Source organism: Myodes glareolus, chromosome 6, assembly GCF_982192425.1.
Source record: "Myodes glareolus chromosome 6, mMyoGla1.1, whole genome shotgun sequence".
Lineage (NCBI taxonomy): Eukaryota > Metazoa > Chordata > Mammalia > Rodentia > Cricetidae > Myodes > Myodes glareolus.
In genome coordinates, this window is record NC_142031.1 from 84197006 (window position 1) to 84221433 (window position 24428).

The 24428-nt window shown below is 40.1% G+C and overlaps 1 protein-coding gene across 3 annotated transcripts in view; it reads left to right on the forward strand.

Moving 5' to 3' along the window:
• Srbd1 (S1 RNA binding domain 1) overlaps nt 1-24428 on the forward strand; it is a 179327-nt gene that overhangs the window by 41475 nt on the left and 113424 nt on the right. For all 3 annotated transcript variants that reach the window (XM_048416098.3, XM_048416099.3, XM_048416097.3), the window contains 4 exons: nt 3267-3374; nt 6976-7133; nt 11044-11134; nt 11740-11847. In XM_048416098.3, coding sequence (XP_048272055.3) covers nt 3267-3374; nt 6976-7133; nt 11044-11134; nt 11740-11847 — 465 coding nt within the window. The remainder of the gene's footprint in view (nt 1-3266; nt 3375-6975; nt 7134-11043; nt 11135-11739; nt 11848-24428) is intronic.

Sequence of the window (24428 nt, forward strand, 5' to 3'; positions counted from 1 at the left end):
GTGTGGCTTACCGGGAAAGATTCAGCATGTCTAACCTGGTGGCTGGCTCCATGGCGTCTGCCTCAATTCCCTCTTCCCAGCATTCTGTTCTGTTTACTCCGCCTACCTAACTTTCTGTCCTATCAAGGGGCCAAGGCAGTCTCTTTATTGACCAATGAAAATAACACAATAGACAGATAACCCTTCTCCATCACTTTAATGATTGAGTTATTCAGTAGTGTATTGTTTAGTCTTCAGGAGTTTGTTTACTTTCTATAGTTTGTATTGCTGTTGATAGGTAGTTTTATTTGATTTATGAGACCCTTCATGAGCTGACCATGGCCACATTTTTAGCCTCACCTTCCCAGTTTGATGCTGTCACTTGGGTACCCTAACATTATGAAATTGTTTATATGAAGTTAAGGCCACTTATCTCAGATTTAGCTTTTAGCTAATACAGTGTACTGCCCTCATCCATACTTTTGGGTATTCTATATGTTTCTATTTCTGTATTTCTTTATGTTTTATGGTATACATTTTATTTTTGTTTATTTATTTTGTCTTGAGACAGGACCCCATGTAGTTCAGGTGGGCTCACTATATAGCTGAGGCTGTCCTCAAACCCCTAGTCTTTCTGAAATAGCAAGTGTGATCTACCATATCTGGATAGATCACTTGTCTCCTCTTGAAAACAGTGTGCTTCTCTTTGTATCACTGTGACCAAAACACTTGGCAGGCATAGCTGCCGAGAACAACGGTTTATTTGGGGCCAGGCATCAGGGACTGTAGGTTCGTCGGGGCAGAAATACTACATATGATGGCAGGGAGCTATAGAGACTCTCATGGCCTCAGATCAGGGAATAGAAAGTAAACAAGGAGCAGGGTAAAGTACAATGATCAGAAGTCTACCAAGTGACACCTTTCTCCAGTCAGTTCCCATTTCTGAAGGTTCCACAGCCTGCAAAGTAGTGCCCAAACCTGGGAAGCAAAAGTGCTTGAAACATTGTCTATTAGGAACATATTAAATAACATGGGGCCTGTATGTCTAATTCTTACCCCCTTATCACCTCTCATGTAGGGGGGACTGTGGGGAAGTAACAGAGATTTGGGTGAAAAGAATGTATCATATGTCTTGCCTAAAATCACATTTGTTTAAATTAGAAGATAAAACTATATGTTGCTGACCTAACATCCTTTGGAAGGCATTCAGTTATTTACTGTTGTATGATCTTTAAAGTGTGCTCGCTGAAGTTTCATTTCCAGCCTAACTTATGGAGAGATTACCTTAAGGTGCATTAGCTTTATTAAAAACTATTCATACTTTTGCTAATGGCTTCTGCAGAAGAGGGCGTTGAAGGGCAAATGCAGAAATACTGGATGTGAATGGAAGCATGGAGCCTGTGGGTCTAGGTTTGTGTCTGATAGATCATCTTTGCCTTTCTGTTCTTTCCCCAGTGTCTAGTTGGTTCTATTCACTGTGCATACATGCTGGGCAGGCAGTGTGGCCTGGGCAGGAAGTCAGCCAGTGTGCATACATGCTGCTGGGCAGGAGGAGGTCAGCCGCTGTGCATACATGCTGCTGGGCAGACAGTGGGGCCAGTTGTCAACAATACACAGATGAGGTTCCAGAATGGTGCCATGAAGTCGGAGATGCTCTTCCTTCTTTGTTAAATTGGACTAACTTTGATTTTAGGAATTTTGAGCTAAAATAATGAAGATTGTATTTATTTATTTATTTATTTGACTGTATTTATTTTTGAATATATTTCAGCAGAATTCATTGTGAGTTTTTTTTTCCTTTTTATCATGTGTGCTTGTTTTAAGTTGTGTCAGGCTTTTGGACAGTACTCCCCATTATCCCTCTCATCTGACGATTGTAAAGCGGGAGAAGAAGCGGGTGAGAACTCTCCTGTCAATGACACAAACATCTTTACCAGTGTATTGTATAAGAAATGTAAGAGGAGAGTGTTTAAGAGGTGAGGGTAAGAGCTCAGCAGTGGGTGAGAGCAGGGTTCACTTAGGATAGACACTTGGGTTTTAGAGGAAGAACCTAACTTTGAGTTGCATTGACTTTTTGTTAAGTTTGAGACATGTAAGGTTTTAAGTCAAAGTTTGCTACCTAGAAAACGAGAGTGCCAAGAAATAAGATTCATCCAGGTTCTCTCTACAGCTTCCTTTCATTCTCACAGGAAAGATAAGGCTCTGGGCAAAGCTGCTGCAACCGAACACTAGAACTGGGTGACATCAGCAACAAAAGTTACTTTCTTTAGAGTCCTACAGGCGGGGAGTAGAAAATCAAGGAGCTAACAGTTCAGGCCTGTGTGGGGCTGTCTTCTGCAACTTTCTCATGTCACAGTGACTAGGGAAGCAGCGCAGGCCCTACCATACGACCATCTGATGCTGATGCTTTCTGTAGCCCCATCCATCTTTATTTAATCCTGATGTTTTCTGTAGCCCCTCCATAGATGCCTCACACCAGGGACTGGGGCTTACCCATGCAGATTCGGGAAGGGTGAAACTCAGTCTCTAGTACCATCAAGATGTTTTAGTGGTTGTCAGATGTCTCAGGAGGTTAGCCTTTACTGGTAATATCTGGAGAGGACAGTCACAGCAAACTTGAAGGCAGTATAGTTTGTATAGTGAATTCTAGGTCCTGTAGTGTTACACAGAATAGGCAGAGACTGCTTGTTTGTTTCCTAGCCTCTCAGACCTAAATAATCACACGCAAACTATATTAATTTCAACACTTTGGCCAATAGCTTATGCATATTTCTAGCTAACTCTTACTTACATCTTAAATTAACCCATTTTTATTAATCTGTGAATCATGAAACTGTGGCCTATTGGGAAGGTTCTGGCTGGCAGCTGGCATCTTTCTCCTTCGGCAGCTACATGGCATCTTGCTGACTCTGCCTACTCTCTTTCTATATCTTGTTTGGGTTTCTTACCTGGCTCTATTCTGCCCTGCCATAGGCCCAAAGTAGCTTCTTTATTAACCAGTGGTATTTACAGTGTAGAGATGGGAATCCCACATCAACACAGAGGATCCTGTCTGAACAAACCAGAACAAAACCTCTTCAAACAAAACAACAATCTCCCCCTTAAACACTCCCCTCAACATGTCACATAATACCTTTCAGACACCACAGCCTTAGGACAGCCCCTTCCAGATTATCCTCTGTGGCTTCCATAAAGGCTCTTCATGTTCCCCAGCTCCCCTCTTCCAGGTGCGCTTTCATGGTCTCTCTCATCACTTCAGTTTTATCATGAGCTTTTCCTTCTTGTAGATGGAGGCCACGTGGCTTTGCACGGCCAGAGTTAATGCAGATCTTACGTAATTCCCTGGATGACTCCTTTAAACGCCTTATTGTTCCTCTCCTCTGTAGAGAGTTCAGGTATGTATTCTGTTTAATTTTGTGTACTGTTTCCCATTAGGGGTGAGTCTTCATAGAGTGTGGAGTAAATGTTGGTGAGTATGAACTAAGCCAAAGAAGTTAGTCAAACAAGGTCTTCAGTGTGAGCCTTGGTTCTAATCTCTCGATTCCTTCTTATGCGTTAATCTCACAGCATTCTTCATCGTGAGACTCTTTTTAGCCCGAAACACCAAGTCCACACCCCCTCTAATTCTGCTTTGCCAATATTACAGTTTGGCAACCAAACCAAACATGATTTTATTGATTAGAGATCTGGCTTGGGGAAAACAAACCGAGAAGTTAATGGAGAGGTTACTTGGAATCATTTTTCTGACGGTCTTAGAGCCAAAGAACACATAAGGAACTTGTGAAAGGCGAGATGATCTTACTGCTGTGAGGAGTGAAAGCAATTATGTGTGTTCATCTTCTAGTGGGAATTGTCTGGATGAGCAATGACAAGCACTGAGAAGGTGATTGAAGGAAACCCAGGGGGCTCATGGGAGTCCTGTGAGGTGCAGAATTGCTGTTAGCTGAGAAGATGGAAGATTCTCACTTTCTCTCTTGATTTTTCTCTAGCTGTTGTCTTGGTAGTTAAGTCCAGATTGCATGGTTTCATGCAATTCTTCATGTGAACTGTAGATCAGTGCATCCTCATCCTCACTTTTTTTTTTAAAAAAAAATTTAAGTAGCACTTTTTCCCCATTCATTTTACATACCGATCACTTCCCCCCTCTCTTCCTGTCCTCCCCATGTAGTGTCCTATCTGTCTCCAGTCTCTCCCCCTCCACCTGCCCCCTCCCCTTTTATTCCTCCTCCCTCTGCATTCAGGAAGGGACAAGCCTCCCATGGGTTTGAACAAAGCATGGCACATCAGGTTGATGCAGGATCAAGCTCCTCCCTTTCCATCAGGGCTCAGCAAGGTAATCCAGCATCTTTACTTTCCTTGAAGCTTCAGCCAAGCTCTTTGGGAATGGTGTTATTGCTGCTGTCCGGTCAGCTCACTGGGATTTCTAGCCGACTGATATATTTCTGTTCCCCTGTTGGTACGTTTGGTCTTTGAGTTCAGGTTATTCAGGGCAAGGAATGAACATTATAAAGATGAGGACTTCACTGTTCAGTTTGCCACCCTGCCTTGCTTTATCCTTTATCCTAGGTGACCCCTAAAGATATTGTTCTGTTTGGAACTCTGTATCATCTGTGTGATATAATGTCTCTTGCTTTCCATGCTGTGACATAAACTTTAAAGGATCTGTTCTTTTATTTATTCAGTTGTTTATTTTTTTGTATGTGTGTCTGTGTGTGTGAGTTGTATATACATGGTACACATGATGGTGCTTGTATGCAGTGGCAAGAAGAAGGTGGTAAGGTGTCCTATGACCAGCACATGCTCCTTTGAGGTGGAGATCTTTACCTGAACCTGGGGCTTGTGGATGAGCTAGGTCAAAGTCAGCAAGCCTTAGCGATATACTTGTCTATACCCTGCTTGGAGCTGGGGTGAAGGCATTGTAAAACACCTGGCTTGTTATGTGGGTGCTAGGATTCCAACCCTTGTGTAGCAAGTCTTCTGAACTATTGAGCGCTATTCATTCTGTTTTGAAGGGAAAAATAATCTTAGGTAAAATTTCAGTGTGGCATTTCTTTTTCTTTCCTTGTTGGGTTTTTTTTTCATATTTTATTCAGCATCCAGTGGTATTTTGACATTTTGCTTTGAATGATTTGAAGCAGTGTGGTGTGGAATTCTGTAGGACATAGTCCTTTTTTGATTTGCATTTTGGGTAAGCAAGAGCATGTTCCTCTTCTTAAATGCCCGTGGTAGAGCAATATAGTTTCTTTCAGTTCATAGAGTGTAGACATTGACCAGAACTGGGTCTCTTTAGAGATACTCACCTTAACAGCAGCTGAGGAGGGCGCATAAAGATGGCTTTATGTTGCTTTGAAGAAAAATATTTTGTTTCCTTCAATCAGAAGAGACTTATCCTAAAGGTAGAAAAGTTGATTCCTCTGACTCTTATTTTTTGTTTTGTTTTTTATTAATATTTTATTTCTGTTCTAGGCCATGGTTGCAGGTGCATGCCTTCAGCCAACATGCCTGGCTTTTTATGTTGGTGCCGAGGACCTGAGCCCACCTCATGGCTGCTTGGCAGCTGCTTTGCCTAATAAGCCATCTCGCTGCCGCACATTACCATTGAAGAATCCCATCTTGTTACTTCACAATAGTCTACGTAAAGTCCTCCCTGTAGACCTGTGTGTCCAGGGTAAACTTGAAGCTCTTTAGAAGAGCCTAGTGACTTGTTGCCAAGGGCTTTTATCTTGTCTCTTCAGTTACTCTGTCTTTGTTATTTCTTTTTCTCTTAGCATGTGAAATCACTGTATTTTCCTTCACAGAACTGTGAACCTTCTATGCCACTTTATTTGTATGTGGTGTCTCCACATCCCCACCTTTATTTGGGTAGCTCTCATTCACCTGAGCTGCTCCTGGCATAGGTTCCTACTAAGCTTAGCATCCCCATTGTTTTTGTCTGTCCTGTTTATTATTCTGCTTCTTCCATCATGTAGTGGTCTTCAAATGAAGGACAGGCATATGGCCCTTCAGTTTTATATCACTTAAACCAATCGTGGTTATTTGCAAAGTCTACCGGTCAGTGATTTCACAATAAATAAAGTTCAAAATGAAAACTTAGAAATACTTGTAATGATATTTTTTAATCTTGTTTTGCAGAAGTAAAATAATTACAGTGAAATGTTAGAGAAGATGAGAGAAAATCTTTACAAACAAAATTAAGCCTGAGAAACAAACAGTAGCAGTATGCATCTTTATACGTGTAGTTAATCCCTCCCCACATAGACACAAAACCCACGCTTTGAAAGCGTCGTTGGCCACAAGATAACTGAGTAGTTTCTTGTGGCCAGTGACATTTATTTTTTATTTGATCCAGTAGAGAAGAAATACTTGATAATTATGAATTTCAAGAGATGATGCATTGAGAGCTTCAGGTTTCCAACTGCCGTTAAGCCCATCATAGGCTTTTGTGTTCATCCAACAAAGCTTGTTGATAAAATAGAGGCATTGCTACAAGAGGCATGGTTCTGTACTAGCTGTTAGGATCTATGGCATTGCCAAATGTCTGAATGACAAGGGGGTAGATGTGGAAAGGAATATAGAAAATGACAATGACATTGAGACTTGAAGTCAAAATATTGAACTAAATGATGTTGGTGGAGGCTACCTGTGGCCTTGCCTTTCTGTTTTGTGTTTGTATTTTTAATCATCTGATGAGCTTTAATTTGATTTGAAATCTTTACAGGCTGTTTCTCGTGTGTATGCATACATATTTAACTTATAACTTGTACATAACAGCAGCTAGAGAAGATATGTATTCAGACAGTTTGCTTCAAAATTATTTGTGGTGTCATTTTGCTCTGGTTAGCAAAAGTAGACTCAGTGTAACTCAGGAATGGGATGGTTCTCCTGAGGATTAACTGCACAAAACAAATTGTGCTCTTTTTCTGGAAAGAAAATTTGGATGAATGATAAACTTAAGTAATTTTTGTGTCATTTTCCCCCGGTGCCTGCCTTTCTAAGAGCCAAGCTGACATCAGATGCAGAGAAGCAATCCGTGATGATGTTTGGACAGAACCTCCGCCAGCTCCTGTTAACAAGTCCTGTTCCAGGTCGCACCTTGATGGGAGTAGATCCTGGTTACAAACATGGATGCAAACTAGCCATCATTTCTCCTACTAGTAAGTTCTTCAGCTTTAAATATTAGAGTTTGTTGGTTGATCCTAAGTTTCACTTCACAGATTTCATGAAGATTTGGACATAATGTTTGTTTTTGAGGCTTAGAAATTGTTTTCTCATGGGGCCGTGCTAGTCAGAGTATTTCCCTTATTTCTGGATCAGAACTCTCACACAGAAAGACCAGCGTTTATCCTCTTCTCTGTGTGTCAGTGGACAGAAATAGATTGAGCATTAACTAGGGTCAGATTTGAACTCTTCGTTTCTTCTCTTTTTCTTTCTTTCTTTTTTTTTCTTTAGACACAGTTTCATCTAGCCCAGGCTAGCCTTGAACTCTCTAAGTAGCTAAGGAGAACACTAACTCATGATTCTTCCGCCTCTACCTCCTGAGTGTGGTACTACAGACACGTGTGCCATCATATGTTACATATGTGGTACTAGGCTTCAAACTCAAGGCATGCTAGGCAAGCATTCTCCCAACTGAGCTATATATAACTCGTTTTAGCTCTTACCAACTTTAATTCTTTATGATGTATTCTAAATATGTGTGTGCATAAAAATATATTATCAGACATTTTGCAGCTGTGAATATTCTTTTCCTATCCCATGTAGTTACCCTTTCTGTAACTTTGCTTTCTGCATTTCTGTGTTCTCATTTGAGAACATCTTCATATTGCCTGAAAAGCTCCATGTTATTACCTTTTCTTTCTTTTTTGAGACAGAGTTTCAATGATATATCCCTGGCTGTCCTGGAACTCACAGAGATCCGTCTGCCTCTGCCTCCTGAGTGTTGGAATTAGAGGTGTGTGCCACCACACCTTGGCTTCTTTGTAATCATTTTTGATGTGAGTTAGTTGATGAAAAATTGTCTCACTTTTTGTCTGTAAAAGTTGCTTTTGCTTTTATTTTTGAAGATTTTTTTTAAACGGGTAAATTAATTAATTGGTAGTTACTTAAAGATATTATCTCATTTTTTTGCATGATAGCTTTTAACCTCCTGTAATAAGCCCAGTCTTATAAGTGTTCCCTTTAAAATTAATGTCCTAGCCCAGTGGAGGCAGAGACAGGCAGATCTTTGAGTTCAAGGCCAGCCTGGTCTTCAGAGTGAGTTACAGGACAGTCGGGGATATCCTGAGAAACCCACCCTGCATTGAAAATAATAAATGAATAAATAAATAAATAAAATAAAAGTAATGTCCTTTTCCTTTTGTGATTTTGAAAGTTTTTGTGTGGAGTGTTCAACAGTGTTCATGTGTCTGCAAGAATTCCACTTCGGGTGCCAGTATATTACTATAGCTCTCAATTTTTTTCCTTCTGTTTTTTAATGTTTTACTTAATTTTCTACTGATTAGTTCTTTATTTAGTTTTATTATAGTTTTAGAATTTCTCCTTGATATATAGCTATACATTATAATTCTCTGGTAAGCTTCTTTGCTTCTAATTTTGTTGCCTTTGCTATCTGTTTGTTTCTCCGAGGACGTCTCTCCGTGTCCCGTAGACTGGGTTTTCATTGCTGGAGTGCTTTCTTCTCTTGCCCAGGCCCATGCTGCCCATCTCCGTGTTGTCCCTCGTTTGCTGCTTTCTCCTCCATATGAAATTAATTCTTGTTATAGCATTCATGTGACTTTACGATTCTGCTGTGTATTACACTCACAGTTTCTATAATACTATTTATTAAAATCTCATTTTCATATATCTTGCTCTGTTTTGTGGACACATAGTGTTCTCCACTTATTTACTTTCTGTCTTAAGTAAAAGTCTGTGTACATTTGTCCGTCAAGTGTACTTTATCCTTCTGTTTTGCATAGTTTTACATAAAGTTACACTCCAGATTTTTCCAAGAAGGTGAACTGGGTCAGGACAGGCTTCTCGGTGTTTAGAACTAGCTTTCTTGGAAAGACAACAACAGCAAACTAACTTTGTTTCCTGTTTGCTCAAGTCCATAGAAAAGCCACTATCGCCCAGGGCGGAGTTTGTACCTGATGGTTCTGGAATGGGTTTCTTGGTTACTTGCTCTTCTTCAGCCGGCATCCTTGGCGTTCTGTGTTCAACTTACTCAGTTTAGCTCAGGTTCCAGCGGTTTGTTTGTTTTGTTTCGTTTTTCCACTCTGGTACTTCCTCTTCTCTTAGCTTCTGGAATCCAGGAGTCTTCAGAATGTTACTGGGTCTGTACCAGTGTGGGCTCATTCTCTAACTGACTCTTGTGCTCTCCAGGATGGTAACGCCTCCCTTGGGCCATTATTCTCTCTGTTGCTCTCTTCTGCTCTGTCCCTCAGATGCCTCTCGTAGATGCTGTGTCATTCTGACCTGCTTTTTTTGGTTTTGTGGGGATTGTTTGTTACCTTTGTTAAAAATACAGCCATGGGTTTTTGCTTTTTGCTTTCCTAGTTGTCATTTATGTTATTAATTTTCCACACATATGGGAAGGGTTGATAATATCAGTATTGTTCCTGTACCCACTAAGGTGCTTGTTTGATACTGTACCACTGTGATAAATTACAGTATTTAGATGTTTTCCTTACTTTATTTTTGAAACAAGGCTTCACTCTGTAGCCCAGACTAGCCTTAAACTCATTCCGTAGCCCCGGATGAGCTCTTCCTGCTTTAACTTTCCGAGGACAGGGGTTCTGGGCCCAGCTAGGTATATTTTGTTTTGAGAATGTCAGGTTACACATTTTTTTTAATAACTTCAATTTGTCCATGTTACCTTCTTCTGGACCTATTGGTAGATGAATTCTCAGTATTGTGGTTAGTTGTTCTTAGAATTAGAATTTGAAACACAGTGTTTTCTCAGTGTGTGTTGGTAAAGTTCTTATTCTGAGTCTTATTTCTTTTTAAACTGTTGCAGCCCTAGTTATGTAATTTCTTTATTTGTAATATATTTGTATCTTCCTTTTCCTTATTTATACTGTTGAAAGCATTTTTTTCTTATAAATATTTTATTTTAAATTTCATTGATCCTGTTATACTTCCTTCTTCCCTCCTTTTTTCCCCTTTAACTGTTTTTGGTGAGGGTAGTTGGCTTGAAGCTTGAGGCAGTCTCCCTAGTTCAGCCTACTTAGTGTTGGATTGTATCAGGTCTCTCTCTTTTTTAAATTATTTATTCTGTGTGCCTTTTACATCTGTATCTTTTCTCTCTCACTTTTTGAATACTGTATCACTCATTTCTTACCCTCTACTTTCTCGGGAATTATCCTTTAACTCCTTTACTAACTCCCCATTGTGTTAGTGATCACCCTGGAACTTTATCTCAACTAAAAAATTTTATTTAACAATAAAATACTTGGTGTATAATGCAAGCTAGAAAAAGCCCCAAAGTTCTTAAATATATGCCTCAAAGAAATAGACAGAATAAATAAGTTTATTTATCAAAAACTGAAAAGAAAGACTAGTGTAATCGAGCTGATCTGTAGCAGCTGTCTAGCAAGTGTGAGCTTTAGCTGCAGCATGTTGGGTGTTACTGCAAACCGTCTCTCCTGTAGGTTTCCTAACACAGTATTCAACTACTAATGGTTTTGTGTGGAAAAGTGGAGTTATTTTACTTTGAAAAGAGCAACTTTTTCTGAATCCGTAAGGAGAGCCTGATCTAGTGAATATGAATGATTCAGACTGCATTGTAGTGATCTTTTTTACTTTTTAATTTGTGTGTGTGTGTGTGTGTGTGTGTGTACACTTGTGCATGGAGGTCAGAGGTCAGCTTGAGTAATCATTTCTCTTCTTCCACTGTGTGGGTTCCAGGATCCAACTGAGGGTGTCAGGCTTGGTGGCAAATACACTTCCATTCTGAGACATCTCACAGACCCTCACTTTAAAGCATAGGCCAGTTCGGTTTTCTGTTGGGACTTGTTTAATAGAAACAGTAGTGAGTTCGAGTTTGCAGATGTCTGTTTACAACCCTCCCACCCTCCTTTTAAGGTCAGATTCTTCATACCGATGTGGTTTATTTGCACTGTGGACAAGGCTTCCGAGAGGCAGAGAAGATCAAGAGGCTTTTGCTGGATTTCAAGTAAGAAAATAGCCTGCTGAGTACTTTTGTGGCTCAACCATCTTAGGTACCTTTGAAACTCCTAATCTGGAGTGTGGAATTAAGAGAAATAACTGGGGAGAAAGAAGTAACCTTGTGCACAATGCTGGGCCCATTGTTCAAGAGCTCATACATGGAGACAATAGAGAACTACTTTTCTTCTCTCTGACCTCTCTCAAGTAGAAGTGGTGGTGTGGGTACCTGGGAAATCCTTCTACACCTTCTTCCCTCCCTTACTTTCTCCCCTGAAGAAGGGATATTGTATTAGTTAGGAACTTCAGAAATTAGCATTGTATGATTTAGTTGTATGTCTTTATTATGATTTGGAATGAGCATGAGTTTACTTATGTTTATTTTGGCTCTGTGTATATGAGAAAAACACCTGTCTTTTCTTAAGATGACAGTAAACTCTTTCTTCTTACCCACTCCCCTTCCCAAGTGCAATGTGCTAGTCTAGAGCAGTGCAGAGGTCTCATGGTCGTTCGAGAGTTAGAGTTGTGTCTAACACTACATTTCATGTGCTTTCACTGGTTGACTTCAGAGTATGCCTGATCTCATTCAGGTTTTCATCTGTTTCTTCCTTGAAGCTGCAGCACAGTGGTGATTGGAAATGGAACTGCCTGCCGGGAGACCGAAGCATACTTTGCTGACCTGATAACAAGAAATTACTTTGCACCGCTGGATGTCGTTTACTGGTGAGGACAGTAGGGAGACTCGCCTTCTTGGAGGGCTTAGGATCTTCTCAGGCTCCTTTTGTGATCCGTTTTCTTTCCTTTTTGAAAACATGTGTCTTGTTGCCTCCCAAACTGTCTCTTGCTGTTAATAGGAATATTGCGGGAATTACTAGTGCAGGGCAGGGCCCTGGAAGCTCTCACAGCAGCAGCCTATCAGAGGTCAGTTTACTCCCGTGGAGTCCTCCAGACTGTACTTGATTTGAGGACTCTAGTTAAGTGTTAACTAAGTATGGTGGAGTACCAGATTAGCAACCACTGACTGGATAGCTTACCCTTCTTCTGCCAGAATAGCAAGCCTATGATCCACTGGGCCCTGGAACTGAGAGCCAAGGTAACTTGCAAATGTTTCTGATGTGCCATTCTCATACTCTCTTCCTGAAGTGTTCCCATCTCATATAGGCAGACAGTTGACTGGGTAATTGCTGTGAATTATGCTCTGGCTTCCTAGGCCTGACCCAGCATTTCAGAGTAGTTCTATTTTCATTTTTCAATGTTTTTCTTCTTTCTCTCTGGGCTTCACATAACTAAGTCTACCCTTGCAGTAGATAGTAAGTTCTAAGGGTCCAGTTGTGGGAGAGAGAAGTATAGTGTGAGTCCTGAAGTAGACATGCTTTAGGGACCATCTGATTCCGCTTAGTGATAAGCCCAAGAGCAGAACAGAACAGAACAGCTGAACAGGGTACAGGCAGCATCAGCAAAGCGAATAAAAGCAAGCCTCCTACAGAAAGAATTCAAGGATTCACTTAAGAAAGGCTGAATGGAGGGGCTAGTAACTCGTGTGCCGAGAGTGCAGTCAAAATAAGCCAGCAAGTAAACTCAGGGTAGCAAACAGGGTTGGAAGAAGGTCAGGGAAAACCAATGTGCCATGGCGATGTAGTTCAGGAAAGAAGCAAATTGGAAAGTCACCTCAATTCTTCTCACTCTGCCACTGTTAAGTTAGCTTGGGCATCCTACATGTCTGTCTTCCCTCTTCTAAAAACTGCAAAGGGGACCAGGACTTTTGAGAAGCTAAGTGAATCCCCTGGATGTAGCTGATGATGTTTATTACAGCCAATTTCATTCTTGTCTCTTCATCTTAGTTTGATGTAAATATCTTAGGAATAGGTGTGAGTGATTTTTGAGCATTTGAGGTTTTATAACCTTAATATTTTTCAAAGATAGATGTTGTTTTGGGTATGATATGGTTAGAGTGGTATAATTGAATCATGAAATAACTGGAGCAAATATTTAATATGTGCTGTCTTATATTTTAATCTCCAGTTGGCAAGCTTTAGGCTAAAGATTGCTTTAAATCACAGCATTGTGTATATTTTGGAGCATCATGGATATATGAGGTCACTCCGAGCCTGGTGTCTAGAAATGCAGAACAGTTCGTGCTGTTATCTGACTTGGTGTTTATGTTTCTGTACTGAAAGCTTTGCTGTCCACATGGATGTTGGCAGGCAGATCTTAAAAAGAAGAAATGAACAGTTTTATTAGCAAGAATTGGAATGGATTGAGAGAGTGCAGTGTGTGATGAAAGGGTGCAAAGAGAGGTGCTGTGGTGAGATCTGGAGTGTGGTTTGGAAGGGAGGGACCGAAGTGGCCAGATCCTACTAGGAAAGAAGCCTTGGTAGTGGGCATCACGGAAACACTCACTGAAGCTCACTCCCCTTTCCTCCTAGTGAGTTAAAACTGTTAGCAGTAGAAAAACGTAAGTTAAGGAATCATTATTTTTTTTGCTTGAGGTAAGTTGATGTTCCTCTCAGAAATCTTTATTGGGAATTGGTTGAGCCTTAAAAGGTTAACTCACTTGGAGAATAAATAAAAGACTTGAAGGTGAAAAAGTCAACCCTTTTAAAATAAAGAAATTAAAAATACATGTTACTACAGACTAGCTAGAGAATGTGGCTATGTGGTAGGATTTTAAATCCATTGCCTAAAATGAAATTTATGCCTTAGATTATATTTCTCATATTTATGTGGTGTATAATATGTTGTGAAAAGGAGTTCCCACTGTTTGTCTCCTGTGCTTTTCCTTAGCGTGTTGTCATCTTCCCATGTCCGTCACCATGCCCTACAACCTCCTTAGCGTGTTGTCATCTTCCCATGTCCGTCACCATGCCCTACAACCTCCTTAGCGTGTTGTCATCTTCCCATGTCCGTCACCATGCCCTACAACCTCCTTAGCGTGTTGTCATCTTCCCATGTGCGTCACCATGCCCTACAACCTCCAAACATCACTGTAGGTGCACTTTTGTGTGACTATACCCAGTTTTAGTTATTCCTTGCTTGACAGCTGAGATTTTTCCAATTATATTAATTTTAAATGAAGCTAAATTAAGTATTTTATGCTTTGGTTTTGCACTTACCTTATTTCTTTGGAATACATTCTAGTAATGAAATACAGATTTTTAAAATGAATTCATCTTTAAGACATTTTCACATATTTGCAGTAGATACTGAGTACATTCCAGCACTGGAACGAAGCTCTGAGGAAGCGCCTCACCATTGTTGCTGACTGAGGAATGCTGGGATGGCAGAGTCAGTGTGCTAGGTCCTCTCTGTACAACAGTTCTCCCTCTTGCTAAAATGCTGGCCTTTTAGGGCTCTGCTGTTTAAAAACATTACACCATAGGGCACTTAAAGTATTAGATCTAATTGGAAGAAAATAAAGCTTTTTTTAATTATAAAATTTATCTCATTATGCTATTGCTCCCAGATTTGAGGCTTTTTCACACACTTTTTTTTTATTGCCTCTGTTTATCCTATCCATCTAGCCCATGGAACTGGTGTTATGTATTTTCTTAAGACAAACCTCTCCGCAGACACAAATAATCCCAACCACACCAAATCAGACAGAATTAAAGGACACTTATGTTTAACAGATGACCTTATTCCTAGGTGACCCCAGGAAAACATGGAGAGGGGAAGAGAGAGAAGGGGAAACCAAGCGAAACCCAGAGACCACATGTTCATTCTCTGGGGGTGGGGCAGTTTAAATAGCCTGTGGTCTTGGCCTTCCCTGGGGAGGGGCCACCGTTTGGTGGGCTTTTTCAGAGGTGGAGTTTAAACAAAGGCAATTCCCAGGGGAGGGAGCTTATGACAGGAGCTGGGGTGAAGCCCCCAGGCAAACAATCCAGACTTTTTTAATAGAGGGGTGCCAGGGACCTGAGGTGAAGCTCCTCAACCAAACAACGTGTTTTGAATTTTGTTTGAATTATTAAATCTTATTTAAGTTTTAAAGATTTGCTTTCTTTAAAAACATTAATTTATGTGTATCTCTGTGTTTATGTGTCAAAGGTGTGATGGTACCCATAGAGGCCAGAGGAAGGCATCAGGTCCTCTGGAGTTGTAGTTATAGGTAGTTGTGAGAAGCTTGGTGTGGGTGCTGGGATGTGGTGAGATGGCTCAATGGGTAAAGGTACTTGCTGCCAAGCCTGGCAATGAGTTTGATCTTCAGGCCCCACAGAGTAGAAAGATCCAAGTTTTGTTCTTTAAAAAATATTGCTAGGGTGACCACAGCTGCTAGTCCAGGCAGAGACGGCTAGAGCGGCTAGAGCGGTGTAGGTTCCCCGCTGGGAGCGGCAGTGCTGGCGGGAGTGCATCCCGGACAGGCGGTACCAGCCATGCAGCCGGGAGAGTCAGGCGGGCGAGTGAGCAGATGGCGGAGTAAATAGACATAAGGCTGAACATAAAGCTAAACATTTATTACTTGAAGAAGAGGCAGAGAGACAGAGAGACATAGAGGAGACCCATGTGCACACGCCAAAAGAGGGAACAGAAGGAAGGGGTTAAGATGGCGATAGAGAGGTCAGAAGTGGCTGGGAGTGGGCGTGGCTTGTCCCTTAAAGGGACCAGACCAAAAGAATAACACCAAGTCCTGCAGTTTGTCCTCTGACTTCCACATGTGCATTGAGGTACAAATGTACACATACACACATACACATTGTTAGGAATGTTTCCAAATGCGAGCTCTCTGCCGACGCAAAATCCCAATCAAGCCAAATCAAAACAAGCCAAATTAAGAAATAGCCAGATTTAATGGGAGTCCTGTGTTCTTAGGTAGCCCCAAGCGGGGGAACCAGGAGGCCACAAATGTGACCACCAGGAGGAAGGAAAAGGGACCACGTGATCCTCTTTTGGGAGTTCATGTAAATACTCTGTGGGAGTGGTCCTGACCTGAGTGGGGGAGATGGGGCGGCAGTCAGGACCTGGTGTGCTCAGATTTGGAGTTCAAACCAATACAACTCTCAGACCTGGGGGCTGGGATAGATGCGAGGGGCTGGGGTCTATGCTCCCAACTTAACACACATGCCCAAATTAATGTAAGAACAAATTTTTAGAAATTTTTTTCTTTTCTGTTGCTTAATGAAAATTTTAAAATTTATTTTTATGTTTAAGTTCATTATTAGGTATGTTTTATAATATTAATTCTAATTTTGGCTTTTCTTTTTCTTTTTGATAGACTTTTAGAAATAGCAAAATAGTTTAATTTTGATGAACTCCAGAAATTCAATCTATCAAATTTTAAAAATTTGTTTTTCAAGATAAAGTATCTTTGTGTAGCCCTGGCTGTCCTGGAGCTAACTCCATAGACCAGTCTGGCCTCAAACTCACAGAGATCCACTTTTCTCTGCCTCCCAAGTGTTGGTATTAAAGGTGTGAACCACCACTCCTAGGCTGAAGTTTTATAGTTTTATTAATGTTCATTTAATTTGTCGTTTAGTGCTCAAAGAATTGATACTTAATTTTTAATTTCCTTTCTGTGTTTGATTTCTAATGGTCTACTTTTCTCACACCTGTTTGATGTTGCTTAGAGGTTTTAGTTCTTCATGAACATGTTCCCAGATTTGCCTTTGTCTCCTTAGTCGTGGTCACCGTGGTGTTTCCTATCTGTGTGAGGATAAGTCAGTCTCTGCCATCTTTCCTCACTGCTGGTTCTTGGTGGTCTTTTTCCTCTTCTGTGGGAATTCACTGAGGCCTGGATTGATTGTGCCTGTTTTCAAAGATTTGCATTTGCTTCTGTTGACTTCTATAGACAATAGTAGTTGAGATCAGCTTGAGGGGTTTTGTTTGTTTTGTTGTTTGTTTGTTTTTCTGACCACCCAGGTAGTGTGAATTTAACCTGCAAGCTGGAGAGCTGACTTAGGGCTCTATATCCTCATCAGTGATGTCTGTGACATTCACTGTGGTCTCCAGGGTGCAGGATGTAGTGAATTAATTTCTATTTTACATTTTACCAAGGGTTAACCCTTTTGGGTTTCAGTTTTCTAGGGGGTGAAATCTCTAGTTAATACCTTTGGTAGACACAGATTTTGTAGCTGTTTCTGGGGGGTGTGAAACTCCATGAAGCAGTGAAGCTAGAACATAAAATTCACTCAGCTTGGCACCTGCTCTCAGCCACAAACTTCAGAAATGGAGCTTGCTGCATGTACTTCATCTCTTTAAGTTTGAGTCTTTCTTTCATGCTGACTCATAGATGAAGTGTGGTCCTAGTTAGTCTTAATAATAAAAACCCAGAGTCAGATATTAGGGGGTGAAAGCTGAAAGATCAATGAAGCAGAATAGCCAGCCACTAGAGTTCCTGCCTCTATGTATTCTGCCAATTGAAAGAGGCCGAGCTCCTGTATTGTTCTTTTAAAAATAATGATGATGGGATGGCCCCGCGGCTGACAAGGATGGCCGTGAGTCCCTGCAACGCCATGCAGCCGGGGGAGTCAGGCGGGCGGTTACAGCGGATAAAAGGCACATAGGACATAGTATTATTTAAAGAAGAGGGAGACATTTATTGCTTAAAGAAGAGAAAAACAGAGAGAGAACAAAGACACACGTACACACGAGACGAGACAAACATACACACGCACATGCGCGCGCGCTCGAGAGAGAGAGAGAGAGAGAGAGAGAGAGAGAGAGAGAGAGAGAGAGAAGATGGCGGCTGGGGGAGGGTCAAAAGTGGCTGGGATGGGCGTGGTTAGTTCTTAAAGTGTCCCAATGGAATAACATCCTGTCTTCTCCTGTCTTTTATTCCTCTCTCTGCCCAGGCATATCACTTCCAATCTCCTATCTATATAGACCTCCAGACCTCTATGGTTAACTAATGACTTGCTTCACCCTCTGATCTTCAGGCAAGCTTTGTTAGAGCACAAACAAAATAATCACCACACATAGATATCTTATAGATAGTGTATTTTATTTATGACTTTTAGTTGTCAGTAACAATTAGCCTAGATGGGTAGTTTTTCATATTGTTCATAAAGAAAAGTCATTATGTGATTTTCTTTCTTTGCAATTATTTTTTTTTGAGTTTTAGGCATCAAAGAAACAAATTGGATTATAGAAAATTTGAAGATTAACACTTTTACCCATCTTAGTTTACGTTTTATAGAATTACTTGTTTCTTCAGATTATGACTACCTATGGAAATATGTACATGGCATAGCTTTTGTTCTCTGGAAATTTAATTTTTTCATAATTATGTTCAAAGAGAAGTTTTTATTATTAAACTCAGAAAATACAAAGGAAAGCAAAACTATTTTGTAATCTACTACTCAGAGATTGGCATTCATATTCTCATAGACTTCTTTAGCTGTTTTACTATGTATTTGTTTGTGCTGCAGGTAATTCTGCATCTGAATTTGAATTTAATCAGCTAGACTCAATAGGAGTTGGGAGGGTGCCTTTCCACCAGATCCCAACCCGTTATTTAACCTATTTGAATGCATTAAGGGTAATCCCTAGCTGAATAATGGACAGATATCAGAGCTTTTTCAGTCTTTCTCAGTCATTAGAACCACGTCTTTTCAGCACCTGAAATGTGTCTCTACCACAGTCACCAGGGCTCTGTGGTTGGTGAGTTAATTCTGTTAACAGGCCTGCTTCCTTCCAGGAAACACTAATGTAGGAACTGGCAGTTGTCATGAAGGGCCTTACCACTTTTTCTTGGTGCTTTTTTTTTTCCAGTCTCAGTAGCTTAATCCCTCTAAGTGACGGTCTGTAACATGAGGGACCGGCTTGTTGGGGTATCTATTCCTGCCCGGTACCCCACAGCTGGCAAGTCCCAAGGAAAAATCACACACAGGACTCCATAAGGTTATAAACTGATTGGCCCATTAGATCAGGCTTCTTGTTAACTCTTATAACATATATTACCCCATTATCCTTATCTATGTTAGCCACATGGGCTCAGTACCTTTCTCAGTGTGACAGCTTACATGTTGCCTCTTCGGTGGTCTGCGCAGGAGTGGCTGAGGAAGTTTCCTGCTTCCCAGAATTCTCCTGTTCTCATTGCATCACCTCTACTTCCTGTCTGGTTTTCCCGCCTATACTGCCTGCCTGGCCAATCAGTGTTTTATTAAAATATGATTGACAGAATACAGACAATTCTCCCACATCAACGGTCTCAGAGTTATAGCGCTAAGAAAATAAAAATGTGTTTAGGAAGTGGGGGTGGTTGTAATCTGGAGCTCAGACCCTCTGGGTGGATCAAACATAATCACCAGTCTTTCACGAGATATTTTCAAGAATTTTTCCCTGTGCTTGTTTGATTCCTCCACTTGAAAGCTGTGTTGTCTTCTCCATAGGGCCAATTGTGACTCTTTTATGGATCAGGCTTTCCTTTCGACTGCTTTTAGAGAATCATTTTTGCATCTCATTACCCTTAGACAGAATTTCTTTAAAGCAAACATGCATACTTTTCCATTCAGGCCCATTTTATCTTACCGTTCTTGCCTCCTCTCAAAGGAGGGCCCTCAACATCTGAGCACAGCGTTGTTTCTCCTTGGAGTCCTTTTTTCATCAACCTGTGCTTGCAGTAATTCTCTTTCTTCCTCGTCTTGCCCTCCCTGCCATATTTTTCTTCCTTTGTCCTTGAAGGAGCGATCAGCTTCTCCAAAGCGTATTTATAAGGGTGTCCGTCATCCAGGGAACATGGATGAAGCTCCAATGGAGTCCGCATGAAGACCTCTAGCATGGCGTGCATTGAATGCCCTTCGCCTTGAGGTATTGCTGCAACAAAAGCTCCAGCATTTCGTCAGCCTTCCTAAAGACAGTTTCTCTCCCTAACATCCAGACACAGCCATTTTTAGGACAAATGTTTGTGATTACTTTGTAGCTTTTATCCTAACAAACACACAGTGGGTGCTTTTTTTTTTCATGCAATGAGGACATATTGCTCAGCACCCAGACTCAAAGGCACCACCATTCTGTATGCTATGAATGAGATCAGTGAACAGCACAAAGCAACTTCCATCCAGGACAGTGATTCTCAACCTGTGTGTCATGACCCCTTTAGGGGGTCACATATCATATATTCTGCATATCATATATTTACATTATGGTTCATAACAGAAAAATATAGTTATAAAGTAGCAATGAAATAATTTTGTTGTTGGGGGTCACATGAGGAACTGTATTAAAGGGTTACATCATTAGGAAGGTTGAAAACCACTGATCTAGATTTTTTTTTAAGTGGGGAAAACTTACATATAAATATGCATGAATTTACATATGGTACATGAATTAGTGATATACTACACATGGAGAGTTAAAAGCAAAGGAAGAGTATAGAGAGGAGCAAGAAGTACAGGTTTCAGGTGGAGCAGATGCTCTCTCTATGGTCTTAAGAAAGTCACCCAAGCTGAAAGAAGGGGTGTGTGAATTTATCAGTGTTCTTATTTGGGCATATTCTGTGAGCCATGTTTTTCATAATGTAGATTGCAGTCTATTGGTGAAAGCTAAAAACATTTTAGTTGAAATAACAGAAAATGTGTGTCTTACACAGCAGGCCACTTATCATCTCATGACTACTTAGCTTGAATATGGATTAGACACTGGGTTGTGATATGCAGAGTGTTCGTTATCTTTAGTGGCACAATCAGGTAAGTTTGAGAATCCTTCCTTTATGAAACCCGGCAACCCTTTAGAAACTTTTGAACCTTGAAAACTGCTACGAGGGAAAGCTGATCAGCAGCACTCTTTAATGAGCAGGTGGGGCGTTTTTAGAAAGAGAATTTGGACTGCTTTATGAAATGACAAAAGATCCTCGCTATGAAAACAAACAGGTCAGTAGTTCACAAAGCACAGTGTATGTGACCCAGACAACTAGCCTGCGCTTGTGCCACCACAAACCACAACCCTTTCCAAGGATCACAGTAAGATCCTCATGTCAGAACACTTTCTAAATACTGGTTGGTGACACATCAGAGTTTATTGTGATTTCATTGCAAAAGAAAAGGCTTTTGTAGACCAACTGAGATGAACTTTTGGGAGTAGGATTTTATTCAAAAGAGAATATAAAATGGTTATTGTAGAAAATCAAAACTGTTTGGGTGATTGGCTTGAGGAACAAATCTTATGTCCGTTAAAATGTATCAGGTAATTGCTTTAAACAGTGTATTCAGAATGTTGTATTTTTTTTGTAAAGAGTTTGAATTTTTTTCTGCTTAAACTAAAATTGCAATAAATTTTCTTTTACATTCAAACATTTTCTTTTGACATCTGCTAGCATTTAGTATCTGATTTAGCTCTTATATATGTAATCATGCTGTTTTATATGCAAATATTCCATCATGTTCTGAATAGACTACATTGGCTTCCAGGGCTTTGCCACTAGGAAGAAAAAAATAGAAACTAAACGTGAAAACCAATTTATATGTACTGACTGCAGACTTCCTGCCAAGCTTGACTTTTACAGAGACATAAAGCTGAAAAAATAATGTAAGTAGCCAAGGATGTGTAAGAGGGGATATCAAAAATTGTTCTCAGAGACTAAAGCTTAAGGCCCAAATGCTTTTACTTTTCTTCTTCTATGTGCTAAGTATAACATCAAAGGCTTTTAATAGTTATCTTAAGGGAAAGAGCGCAATAAATGGATCCCACTGCTTGTAGATGGTTCTGATTGCCATAAGCCTCACCAGTGGCCAAGATCAAGCAGAATTGTTCACCTCTCCTAAAGATTTAGGAAATAAATGATTTTAGGACTGAAGATAGGAATGAGTATCACAAAAGGAGACAGGACTGTAATTAAAGTAGGACGACCTCTTTAAGATAAGGAAGGTTTTGTTTTTTTATTTCATTGTCTTGTGCAGATGAAACATTGCCTGATGTTCTGGGCGGATTTCTGACTAGCATTCTGAAATCACAGTGTGTTGCTGAGGTATTGTGGAAACCAGAGGAAAATGGCTGTTCTTTGGCTGTTCTGACAATGACTGTTGTGTGTCTTGTCAGACATGGTGGCAGGAACCTCTGGACACTTCTGATCATAGTCACAGTCTTTGATAGTCTTTCCAGACCCAGTGGGCAAACTAGAGGTGTTGGCTGTGTGACTCTCCAAGGCATGTGATTAATACCTGGTATGAGGGCCATAGTGCCTTGCCACATACAAGGGACTGGTTATTAGTCAGTTTTAGAGGCATGCTTTTCAAATCTTTGGACAGAGATCAGTTAGAATCAATACCTAAAAAAATTTGAAAGGCTTTATGTTTTAGATACAGTCTTGTGAGAACTATCATTTGAGGTGTTAGGTATAGATTTTTTTTTTTTTGATCAGGTGATTTCTAAGGTTTCTTTGATTTTTGGGTATGGGCAATTCTCTCAAACAACACAAACCATCTGACCTTTCTCCTTTTGCCTTAGTTGAAAGAAATTTACATTTTAACAAATTTGCTGTACAACTGTATTTAGCTGTGTAACCCCATGATGCTAAGAAGTCAGTACTGTTTTGTGTGAGGAAATGTGGTTGCTCTTACTTCTTTCTCATTAATTACTCCATTTCCTTCCCTGCTTTACATGGGGGGCTTTTTCTGTAATTAAGAAGGACATCCCATGATGTCACTATGTATCTTAGGCTGGGCTCACACTTGTGATCCTCTTTCTGTAGCCTTCCTAATACTGAGATCACAGGCACACACTACTATGCCTGGCATGAATTAGTCTTAGAACCTGTGATGGGCTCAATTGTTTTAAGGGTCTCAACATGGTCCTTATAAGTCACGACAAATTAAGGTGATGTGGTATATCAATTCTGAACTTTTTGTAGTCATAGCCTGGGAAGATGTAAGAGACACTGTAGAATTTTGTTTCCTTTGATATCTCAGTATTCTCTCCATTCCCACACTTGCCATAAATACTGGACTCTTCTTAATAAGGCTTCTTGTTGGAATATTTGTGCTATTCAGTCAATTTAAAAATAAATTTATTTTCCTTTTGTTAAAAGGCCAACATGCTTTTAAACATACGTAGCTAAATAGACTGTTTCAGCAAGGTGGAGTGGGAAAGGAGGCATGAGGAATAAATAATAAAGGGAGAGCTTTTCAAAATGAAAATTTGAATTCAGTTTGACAGGTTTTGATCAAAATAAAATGTGTTTTATCAGTTTTGTAACCCATGTGTTTTTGTGTCATAGAGTCCAATTTAAGTATCTGCAGGAGTTTCTTCAGCCCACCCTTAATTTCATTCTTCTTGTAGATCTTTGTTTATTGACTTAGATTAGAACTGGCCTAGAGCCCAGTGATGGTCACTTTGCATCTTAAGGTTTTTGGTTACAAATCTGCTTTTGTTGCCAGTTCCAATATAGATTCTTGATTGTTTTTGTTAGTTTTATTGCAAGTTCTTGCCAAAGATACAGTGTAGTATAACTGAAACAGATGTTCTTTTTAGACAAATGTACATGCTGTAACAGAATGTAGATGTCAATTAAACAGCAAAGTGTTCAACGTTACTGTAATAAGTGATGAACTTTGGAATTTTGTTTCTGATAGCCATTAGGTTATAGAAGAAATAGTGCTCAGTTTCAGCAATTATTTTATATTTTTCTGTGCAGTTTTCAGTTTGCATCCATAACTTTACATTTTTGTAAACTGACATTTTACTGTGGTTTTAAAAAATAGTAAATAATTAATTTTATGTCTATAGTTCAGTTATTTCTTAAAGTACATATATCAGATAAGTGCTAGTTTCTGCTTTCTACTTTCACCTAACATTCTGGAGATGTTAGTAGAATATTAAAGAATAGTTTTAAAGACTCTAATGTTTGTAAATAAGTGAGTGAAATTAATACCTTTCGGTTGATGATATTTGCAGTGTTGGGAACTGTATTGTAGGAAATGGAGAGCCTGCCTTTCAGCCATTTCATAGAGTCCAGTGTAGTCTGTGCTAGATTCTGTGTTAGAGTGAACACAGGCATGCAGAACACTGGTACAGATGTAGTAAGTAGCTTTAGCTCTGTTTGCTCATAGTTCCTCTGTGGATTCTCTGTGAGGGTCAGTGGTAAATAATGGAACCATTTCTACTCTGACATAAGCTCTCAGCCTGTTCTTACTCATGTATTCTTTTCTGTGACATTGGACACCTTGCAGTTTCCTGTCACTTTTGAAAAAGAAATGTTTCATTGATTATTTAGAAGCATGCAAGTTGTTTCTTACTGCTCCTGTCTGGGTCCCACTGAGTCACTAAGTTCTTTCTCGCTGCAGTTTGTGTTAGAATAATTCAGAATTGCAGTGATCCTTTGCTAAGATCCCTTTCAGTTCACTGCAGGACTTATAAATTTAGGGAGTAGAAACACA